At 45.5% G+C, this 11,460-nt stretch overlaps 1 protein-coding gene across 2 annotated transcripts in view; it reads left to right on the forward strand.

Moving 5' to 3' along the window:
* The window catches only part of SLC5A9 (solute carrier family 5 member 9), a 100,966-nt gene extending 90,296 nt beyond the window's left edge, over positions 1–10,670 (forward strand). For both annotated transcript variants that reach the window (XM_030206705.1, XM_030206704.1), the window contains exons 14-15: positions 4,831–4,954; positions 9,919–10,670. In XM_030206705.1, the coding sequence (XP_030062565.1) occupies positions 4,831–4,954; positions 9,919–10,127 (333 nt within the window). In that variant the 3' untranslated portion in view covers positions 10,128–10,670. The remainder of the gene's footprint in view (positions 1–4,830; positions 4,955–9,918) is intronic.
* Positions 10,671–11,460: the final 790 nt, after the last annotated feature.

Below are 11,460 nucleotides of genomic sequence, written 5' to 3' on the forward strand. Positions count from 1 at the left end.
TTAAAAATGGACTTACAAGGCTACCACACCTCTCTACAACACACGACATAAATAATTTCCGTAAATTATTGAAAACTAACCTATTCAACAAAGCATACTGCAGTAATCCATCCTAAATACCAGGTAGTCAAAATTACACCGAACCTTCACTAAACATAATTCTGTACTTCCTGATTAATTATATTAATCAACAAGATTGAAGTTTAACATTCCTGATTGTCCAAATTAATCTATCATGATTGAAGTTAATCCAACACCTTTTATTTTCTGATTATGAAAATGCACTTTCTATAACTGTATACCTAATCCTCAATGTCTCGGTCACCTTAAATATGTATTTCTCTTCCGGAATTGATGATCACCATTATGGAAAATGTAAGCCACATTGAGCCTGCAAATAGGTGTGAAAATGTGGGATACAAATGCTACAAATAAATAAATAAATATGGCTGTCTCTAGCATTAGCACGCACTAAACGCACGCACTAAAACCATTTAACCCTAGTTTCTGTTTTAACCAGTTTTTAATCCACAATAGGACACTACCTCCTATATTACTACTACTACTTATCATTTCTATAGCGCTACAAGGCATACACAGCGCTGCTGAGGGACTATCCTTAAGGGTGAAGGGCAGTGTTCTGTATGCCTCCTCACAATTATGATATTTTTTTAATCTTTTGTGGGAGGCGGGGATAGTGCTGGGCAGACTTACACGGTCTGTGCCAGAGCTGGTGGTGGGAGGCGGGGCTGGTGGTTGGGGGGCGGCGATAGTGCTGGGTAGACTTATACGGTCTGTGCCCTGAAAAAGACAGGTACAAATCAAGGTAAGGTATACACAAAAAGTAGCACATATGAGTTTATTTTGTTGGGCAGACTGGATGGACCGTGCAGGTCTTTTTCTGCCGTCATCTACTATGTTACTATGTTACTCAAATGTAGGGTGAAAACTACTGTTCTAAATTTGCTTTCTGACAGCACCCACAAGTTGATTATACTGAGGTATGGGCCTTGCCTGGCCAGGTTTTACTAAATAATAGGGGTGAGCAGCCAGCAAATTTTTGTTCTGTGTTGTTTTCTGTGTCGTTTCTGGGACTGTTTGTTTTATTTGTGTTTTCTTTTTTAACGTTGTCGTGGGAGCAATTTTGTTACGAGCACTTAGAGCCGGCTACTGCATGGCTCTTGCGGTAATTTCGTTTTTGCTGCACCTCCGATACGCGCAACTGAAAATTTTTGGACGTGCATAATGGGCGCACCCCAAGTGGCATTTTACGTGCGTAGACCGTTACCGCCCAGTTACCGCTTTCATTTTGCCGCACGTCCATTTTTGGCAAAAAAATGTTTTTTAAAAAGGCATTTTTTTTGCAGGTGCGCTGAAAAATGATCCTGCGCACGCCCACAACACACGTCTACGCTACCGCAGGCCATTTTTCAGCGTACCTTAGTAAAAAGGACCCCCTTGTTTACAGCAGATGTTCAAGGGTCAAGTGATGTGGTAGCCGTGTTAGTCTACTTTTAAAGGTGATAAATAGAAATAAAACAGAACAGAGAAAAGAAAATAAGATGATATCTTTTTTATTGGACTAACAACACATTTTCAGATCAGAAATTTGTTCATTTGTCACAACATCTGTTCATTTCTGAGCTGAAGAAGATGGTATTACCTTGAAAACCTAATAAAAAATGTATTAACTTTGTCCAATAAAAAGGGTATCCTATGTTCTTTTGTCTGTTTTGTTTTATTTCTTTGTATTACCTTTAAGTGCATAAGTACATAAGTACATAAGTAGTGCCATACTGGGAAAGACCAAAGGTCCATCTAGCCCAGCATCCTGTCACCAACAGTGGCCAATCCAGGTCAAGGGCACCTGGCACGCTCCCCAAACGTAAAAACATTCCAGACAAGTTATACCTAAAAATGCGGAATTTTTCCAAGTCCATTTAATAGCGGTCTATGGACTTGTCCTTTAGGAATCTATCTAACCCCTTTTTAAACTCCGTCAAGCTAACCGCCCGTACCACGTTCTCCGGCAACGAATTCCAGAGTCTAATTACACGTTGGGTGAAGAAAAATTTTCTCCGATTCGTTTTAAATTTACCACACTGTAGCTTCAACTCATGCCCTCTAGTCCTAGTATTTTTGGATAGCGTGAACAGTCGCTTCACATCCACCCGATCCATTCCACTCATTATTTTATACACTTCTATCATATCTCCCCTCAGCCGTCTCTTCTCCAAGCTGAAAAGCCCTAGCCTTCTCAGCCTCTCTTCATAGGAAAGTCGTCCCATCCCCACTATCATTTTCGTCGCCCTTCGCTGTACCTTTTCCAATTCTACTATATCTCTAGGAAAGCAAAGACATCTCGCTGTACCTTGTTTTATGTCTAGTAGTGGGGGCAGAAGAGATAACAGAAGTTTGCAGGGATCCAGCATGTATTCTGCTAGCTGGGAATCTACGTTTTTGTAAAAAAAAAAAACCTCTTAGCTAAAATAGAAACATAAGGAGTTTTATATGTGGCTTAAAGAGACGGTTTCTAACAATTAGGTAAGCCTCAGGGCATGATTCTCACCCCAAATATATGGCAGAAAAATTCTAGACTGCATTATTCTCTATGGATCCCTTTTACTAAGCTGCGGGAGCGTTTTCGTGCGCCCAACGCATGGCAAAATGGAATTACCGCCCGGCTACCGCCTGCCTCTTGTGGTATTTTCATTTTTGGTGCGTGTACGATACTAGTGTCTGAAAAATAATTTTTATTTTCGGACGCTCATATTGGACACGCGCCAAGTGGCATTTGATGTGCCTAGGTCATTACCGCCCGGTTACCGTGTGAGACTTTACCGCTAGGTCAATGGCTGTTGGTAAGGTCTCAGACCCAAAATGGATGTGCGGCAATTTTTATTTTGCCGCACATCCATTTTCGGCAACGATTTTAAAAAAAGGCATTTTTTTGCAGCTGCGCTGAAAATGATTCTGCGTGCACCCAAAACATGCGCTTACACTACCGCAGACCATTTTTCAGCATGCCTTGGTTAAAGGACCCCTTTGTCCATAGATCCTTTTCTAAGTTACTACCGGAAATTTTGATTTGATTTGCTTACTTTATTTATTTTTTGTCTATTAGATTGTAAGCTCTTTGAGCAGGGACTGTCTTTCTTCTATGTTTGTGCAGCGCTGCGTATGCCTTGTAGCGCTATAGAAATGCTAAATAGTAGTAGTAGTAGTAGTAGACTGTATAAGTCTGCCCAGCACTATCCCCGCCTCCCAACCACCAGCCCCGCCTCCCACCACTGGCTCTGGCACAGACCGTGTAAGTCTGCCCAGCACTATCCCCGCCTCCCAACCACCAGCCCCGCCTCCCAACACCGGCTCTGGCACAGACCGTATAAGTCTGCCCAGCACTATCCCCGCCTCCAAACCACCAGTCCCGCCTCCCACCACCGGCTCTGGCACAGACCGTATAAGTCTGCCCCGCACTATCCCCGCCTCCCAACCACCAGTCCCGCCTCCCACCACCGGCTCTAGCACAGACCGTATAAGTCTGCCCAGCACTATCCCCGCCTCCCAACCACCAGTCCCGCCTCCCACCACCGGCTCTGGCACAGACCGTATAAGTCTGCCCAGCACTATCCCCGCCTCCCAATCACCAGTCCCGCCTCCCACTACCGGCTCTAGCACAGACCGTATAAGTCTGCCCAGCACTATCCCCGCCTCCAAATCACCAGCCCCGCCTCCCACCACCGGCTCTGGCACAGACCGTATAAGTCTGCCCAGCACTATCCCCGCCTCCCAACCACCAGCCCCGCCTCCCACCACCGGCTCTGGCACAGACCGTGTAAGTCTGCCCAGCACTATCCCCGCCTCCCAACCACCAGCCCCGCCTCCCACCACCGGCTCTGGCACAGACCGTATAAGTCTGCCCAGCACTATCCCCGCCTCCCAACCACCAGCCCCGCCTCCCACCACCGGCTCTGGCACAGACCGTGTAAGTCTGCCCAGCACTATCCCCGCCTCCCAACCACCAGCCCCGCCTCCCACCACCGGCTCTGGCACAGACCGTATAAGTCTGCCCAGCACTATCCCCGCCTCCCAACCACCAGTCCCGCCTCCCACCACCGGCTCTAGCACAGACCGTATAAGTCTGCCCAGCAGTATCCCCGCCTCCCAACCACCAGTCCCGCCTCCCACCACCGGCTCTAGTACAGACCGTATAAGTCTGCCCAGCACTATCCCCGCCTCCCAACCACCAGTCCCGCCTCCCACCACCGGATCTAGCACAGACCGTATAAGTCTGCCCAGCACTATCCCCGCCTCGCAAGCACCAGCCCCGCCTCCCACCACCAGCTCTGCCACCCAATCTCAACTGAAATAACATCAAATATAATTTTAGTTAGGGAGGATAATGTTGCCACGTTTGGAATCTTATATGATACATAATCTTCTCTATTCTTTCACGCCCTCTATATATGATTTAGTGGTCTGAGAAAGCGAAAATTGTTTAAACTTAATGCATATGTAAATTGTTTTTCCTGGGATGAAAGTTTATTAACAATTTGTAATTTTCTTTTTTTCTGGTATTAAGTATTTGTAAGTGAATATCAACAAATGATTTATTGGCTGTATTTCATGACAAGTATACACTTGTTAAAATATTGAAATAAATAAATAAGAAAAAAAATGACTGAAAAGGATTTAGTCAATTTACAGTTCTTTAACCTTCTATTTAGCCCGATGTCTAATTTAACAGCATATCCAAAACTGGTAAAGCAATATCTGTTCCCAAACTGAGTATCTTATTTCTCTCATTTCAATTCTTTTTTTTTTCTCTAGCTCGTTCGTTTAACGTGGTGGAGTCGGCACAGCAGGGCTCAAAGAGTTGATCTAGTCGACCCTTGGGACCAGTCAAAAAAGATGGAAAGTCCAAGCGAAGAACCCATTTTAGATCCCCAGACAGGTATATCAGCACTGTCACGTTAAAATACTACATATACCCTGTGGTGTGCTGGAGGGGGCTCTCACGGGCTCGCGAGAGCCGTTTGTTAAGTTTTTAAGAATTTTGGGAGCCGGTTGTTAAAGTAAGTAGGCCTCCCCATGGCTACTTTAACAACTGACTCCCAAAATGTGGGTTTGGGCCCCCTCCTGAATTCATTTTTACGTTGCTGGCAGTAATGCTGGCCCCACCAGCCAAGTAAACAGACTGGTGCTGCTGCTCCCTGCTCCTTGTTTCTGACTCTGAGCACCAGGCTGAGACTTTTCTTGCAAGCGCAAGAAGGTTCCATCATGCTGCTCAGAGCCAGAAACAAGCAGCAGAGAATGGTGGCAGTCCATTTATTGGCTGGTGGGGCTCAGCAAAGGTATGCCTAGCGAGCCCACAAAAAGGAGGGGAGTGAGAGGCATGTATTCCCCCCCCCCCCCCAAAAAAAAAATTTCAGGGCTGGCTATGCCCGGAGAGAGAGCCCGTTGTTAAAAATTTACCAGCACACCCCTGCATATACCCCCGGATTCTATAAACGGCGACTAAAGTTGCGTGCGCAAATCAATACGAAAAGCTGATTTGCATGCACAATTTAATTGATCAATAAACTAATCAGCGCTGATAATTGGCCACTAACAAGCAATTATCGGCATTAATTGGCACTAATTAGAATTTACGTGTGCAACTTTCTAAGCGTATTCTGTAAAGTGGTGCGTGTAAATTCTAATATGTGGATCTCAAAAAGGGGTGTGTCCATGGGAGGGGCATGAGTGGGTCATGGGTGTTCCTAAAAATTACACACACTGGGGTCCTTTTACAAAGCTGCGGCAAAAGGCTGCATTGGCGCCAGCGTGTGTTTTTGAGGCGTGCTGAGGCCCCCTTTTACCACAGCAGGCAAAAGACAGGTTTCACTTTTATTAAAGAAATGGTGCGCAGCCATTTCAGGGCGGAGCACTTACCACCACCCATTGAGTTCATTTATTTGTTACATTTGTATCCCACATTTTCCCACCTATTTGTAGGCTCAATGTGGCTTACATAATACCGGAGAGGCATTCGCCAACTCCGGTATGAACAAATACAGGGTGATATTGTGGTAAGATCAAGTTCATGTGGCACAGCCACATTAGGGAATCGGAGAACGGAAGAGTTGTGTGATGTCCATTACGTGCTTTAGTTTGGTTGTGTTGCAGAGATCAGGCATTTATGTTGGATCGGTAAAGTATGCCTTTTTAAACAGGTTGGTTTTTAGTGATTTCCGGAAGTTTATGTGGTCGTACGTCGTTGTCAAGGCTTTTGGTAATGCGTTCCACAGTTGTGTGCTTATGTGGGACAAACTGAATGCGTAAGTTATTTTGTATTTAAGTTCTTTGCAGCTTGGGTAGTGCAGATTTAGATAAAATCGTGTTGATTCGGATGTAGTTCTAATTGGTAATTCAATCAAGTCTATCATGTAACTTGGGGCTTCTCCGTAGATGATTTTGTGAACCAGGGTGCAGATTTTGAAGGTGATGCGTTCTTTGATTGGGAGCCAGTGTAGGTTTTGCAGAGGAGTTTTGCGCTTTCAAATCGTGTTTTACCAAATATAAGCCTAGCTGCCGTGTTTTGAGCGGTCTGAAGTTTCGTTAAGGTTTGTTCTTTACATCCCGCATAAATTCCATTGCAGTAATCTAAGTGGCTTAGTACCATTGATTGTATCAGGTTGCGAAATGTTTCCCTTGGGAAGAATTGCTTTACGCGTTTGAGTTTCCACATTGAGTGGAACATTTTCTTTGTTGTGGATGCCACTTGGCTCTCTAGTGTTAAGTTACGGTCCATTTTCAAGCTGTCTGAGATAGGAAGGGTGTGATCTGGGGTGTTGATACTTGTGGGGATGTCCGCACTGTGTTGGGATGAGAGGATGAGACAATGTGTTTTTTATTTATTGAGTTTTAGTTGAAATGCGTTTTTGGTGGTAAGGACTCCTGCGCTAACATGGTGGTAACCAGGCAACACTCGGCGGTGCCCAATTATCGCTGGGTACACACTGGCACTACAAAAATTGAAATAGTTTTATAGTGCCAGAAATGGCGTGCGCTGGGGGACGGAAGTAGTGCCAGGCTGCTGCAGTAGCCTATCGGTACTTCCCTTTAGCAGGCGGTAAGCCCGCGTTGGACTTACTGCCGCTTTGTAAAAGAGCCCCTCTGTTATATAATATATTTGATCCGCGCTTAAATTAGGTGCGGGCATTTACACCAGGTTTTAGTTGGCGTAACTGGCTGCACTTATTGTGCCTCTGTTTATGCACATATCTCATTTATTATAATAAAAAGCACCTCCGACGTTCTGAAGCTGACTCCTTGGCTTCAGTGAAGGGTTCGTAACGTTCGTAAGTCTGTCACATCTGTCTCTGCCCCCCCTCGCGTCAAAACGTGAGGACATCGAGGGCGGAGCAGTGAGAGTGAAGGGGTACGCTACGTCACATGCATGACGGACACAGACAAGACCAGGAGGAGAAGTTTATCCTGGTGAGTGCCCATGGCTGCGTAAGCCCCCAGCCGTTGTCTGTCAGCTGGTGTATGGGAGAAGCTGTGTGTCGTTAGGTTGACAGCAATTAGCACCTCCCCCCAGGCACCTCGGCAGAGACCTGTCTGAATTTTAAAATTCATACAGAGGGGGCGTGGAACTGGAAGGGAAGGATGACTACCGTGGAACTGGGAGGGAGGAGGGGGGACCCTGGAACTGGGTGGGAGGGAGAGAGGGAGGAGGGGGGACCCTGGAAGGGGGGGACTCTGGAACTGGGTGGGAGGGAGGTAGGTAGGGGGGAACCTGAAACTCTGAAGGAGGGGGGAATGACCCTGGAACTCGGAGGAAGGGGACGACCCTGGAACTCGGAGGGAGAGAAGGAGGACCCTGGAACTCGGAGGGAGGGAGGGGGGACGACCCTGAAACTCAGAGGGAGGGAGGAAGGGAGGGATGGGGGAAGACCCTGGAACTCAGAGGGAGGGAGGGGGAAGACCCTGGAAGAGGGAGGGAGGAAGGGAGGGGGACGACCCTAGCACTCGGAGGGAGGGGGACGATCCTGGCACTTGGACAGAGGGGGGAACCCTGGCACACACTCTCATTCTCACACATGCACTCTCTCACAGACACAGTCGCACCCAGTCTCACTCTCTCTCTGTCACACACACACACTCACACATTCACTCTCTCTCTCTCACACACAGTCACTCTCTCAAACATACACACTTCGAGGAAAACCTTGTTAGCGCCCGTTTCATTTTTTCGAGAAACGGGCCTTTTTTACTAGTCTATTATATATACTAAAGTTCTCTAAAGGAAAGAAGGTGCCACTGTTCCCTCTAAGCTGAGCGGGAGTCCTCCTATCGCATTACTACCAGCAGGGGGTTGTGCTTAAATATTATCATTTCATCACGAGGAACAGGCAACTTCCCTGGAGTCCTGCAGAGCTTGCTTGTCTTTCACTATTGAAAATGTGATTGTGAAAGAGCACCTCCTACTGGCAGGATTGTAGGTGGAGGAGTCCCGCTCAGCTAAGAGAGAACAATGGTGGGCGTCTATGTTCCTTCATAGAATAGGTTCCTATCAGGTGTCCAATGGTAGGATTGCTCCTTAGTGACTGTAGCTAAACATATAACACCTTCAGTTTCTACCCCTCTTTTCCGAACAAATCAGACACTTTTTGAAATATATTACAATGTGATGTCCGAGCATTGGCTCACAATGCGTTTATAAGGTTGACCACCAATATTCATTAAGATTTATGCAGCTTTTACAGTGCTAAAAAGTAGGGGTGGACCAAGAAATCTGATCAATCGAAGGTCAGTACAGCAACTTTATTCAGCACCTCATGTGTATATGACCCGACATGGGGCTGTGTTTTGACGGAGCAACCTTCTGCTTCAGGGGTCAAACACTTACATATTGAAATCACAAAGTACAGAGTGATATACCTTATAATGATAAAATCGCTGTGAAACACTGAAAACTACATGGATGCTGTAAAGCCCAACAAATGATTCTTGGTCCAGCTCTATTATTTTTATTTTATTTTTTATTTTTTGCATTTGTATCCCACATTTTCCCACCTATTTGCAGGCTCAATGTGGCTTACAGAGTTTGGTTATGACATAATTATTCCATGATAACAGATACAATTAGTAATGTACAAAGATTAAGTGAGGGGGAAAGAAGGAAGGTGTTAGGCAGGATAGAAGGTGGACTTTAATAACTGGGTGGGTTGGTGAGGGAATTTTGTAAGGCTATGGGTTCTCTTTGTAGGCCTTGTTGAAGAGATGTGTCTTCAAAGCTTTGCGGAAGTTGGTTATATCATCAGTAGCTTTCAGGGCTGTAGGTAATGCATTCCACAACTGCGTGCTCATGTAAGAGAAGGTGGTGGCGTGTACCAGCTTGTATTTTAGTCCTTTACAGCTGGGGAAGTGCAGATTGAGAAATTTGCGGGATGATCTTATGGTGTTTCTGGGAGGCAAGTCCCCGAGGCTTAGCATGTAGATTGGGGCGTCTGCGTGGATGATTTTGTGTACAATTGTGCATATCTTGAACGCCACGCGTTCCTTGAGTGGGAGCCAGTGAAGTTTCTCTCTACTCTTTTGTACTGGTTTTTTGGACTATACTTGGGAGGGGGTGGTTTCTTACCTTCACATTTTGGTGCTGTTTTGGTGGACTTTTACAGTGCTAACATTGTAGTCACCATCAGATGAGACCCTCTAAACTCAGATACTCTATTTAGCTCCCCCTACAACCTATATCATTTCAGATGGTCTCCACCTCTTTCCTTTGCCTTCATCATTGCCCTCTTTATCTGGCTAGTGTGCCGATCCTGTCTGATTAAATGCTTTTGAATATTGGGGGGATGGCCTTTATCTGCCTACATTGTTCTGTGTTTCTATGTAGAACATTTCCGTTTCTTTGTTTTTCTCCAGTTCCTGAGTTTCCTTGGTGGAAGAACATTTACTACTGGTTTTGTGGAATATCCAGGACCCCTGCACCGAAATTAACCAAGGAACAAAGAGAGATTTTGGAAAGAAAACTTACCAGCATTGAAGAAAAACCAAAATGGAGGAGAATTTGTGATATCAATGCCATAATCCTTCTCACCATTAATATTTTTCTCTGGGGATACTTCGGATGAAGATGATGCTCATACTGGATTTTGTGCAACTAATAAACTGATCAGATAGAAATAACCAAAACCACATTCCCATCTTGGCTTTATTTTTAAAAGTTCAGGTGGTAACAGAACATGGCAAAATGTAGACAATCAGGGTCCAACTTGACCTACTATCAGAGAAAAAATATATCTAAGGCGTTGGGTGTGCAAAGGATATTCTGGGAGTTTACATATCTTACAGAGTTCCCATCCCAAAGGGAGAGTGGAGAACACACTTCAGAGGCTGCAGCCCATATAACTTTTGAGCAGAGAGTGGCAGGATCCAGGGATCTGGGAAAATGAGACCAGCATTTCAGGAAGTTCTTTAACCAGATGATCACACCCTTCTCTGATACTCTTACCCTCCTGATTGAGAAACATTCCATACCACACAATGCTGTAGGAAACTCACACCAACATTTTATTTCTTCAGGGTGGTCTTTTGTAAAATAAGGCCAGGTCCCAGAACTTCAACTTCATTGCATAAAATAATCATTCACATACTTAACGGTCCATCTAGCCCAGTATCCTCTTTTCCAAACAGTGGCCAAGCCATGTCACAAGGACCTGGCAGAAACCCAAATCGTGGCAACATTCCATGTAGAACCCCAAAGAATAGCAAGATTCCGAAATCCTAATCAGTGACAAGAGTCCATGCAGAATCTCAGAGTAGCAACATTCCATGTAGAACCCCAAAGAATAAAAAGATTCTGGAATCCTAAAGAGTGACAAGATTCCATGCAGAATAGTCCAACTTGGACAAAAGGGAAATGGGACTTGATATACCGCCTTTCTGAGGTTTTTGCAACTACATTCAAAGCGGTTTACATATATTTAGGTACTTATTTTACCAGGGGCAATGGAGGGTTAAGTGACTTGCCCAGAGTCACAAGGAGCTGCAGTGGGAATGAAACTCAGTTCCCCAGAATCAGAGTCCGCTGCACTAACCACTAGGCTACTCCTCCACTAGCAACATTCCATGTAGAAGCCTGCCCTTGCAGATTAGCAATGCAGCCGCGCAGGCTTGTTTCTGTGAGTCTGACGTCCTGCATGTACGTGCAGGACGTCAGTCTCACAGAAACAGAGGCCTGTGCGGCCGCATTGCTGATCTGCAAGGGCAGGCTTCTACATGGAATGTTGCTAGTGGAATAGCAACATTCCATGTAGAATCTCAAATAGGGAAAGGGAACTGGGACTTGATATACCGCCTTTCTGAGGTTTTTGCAACTACATTCAAAGCGGTTTACATATATTCAGGTACTTACTTTGTACCAGGGGCAATGGAGGGTTAAGTGACTTGCCCAGAGTCACAAGG

The sequence above is a fragment of the Microcaecilia unicolor genome, chromosome 6, assembly GCF_901765095.1.
Source record: "Microcaecilia unicolor chromosome 6, aMicUni1.1, whole genome shotgun sequence".
Lineage (NCBI taxonomy): Eukaryota > Metazoa > Chordata > Amphibia > Gymnophiona > Siphonopidae > Microcaecilia > Microcaecilia unicolor.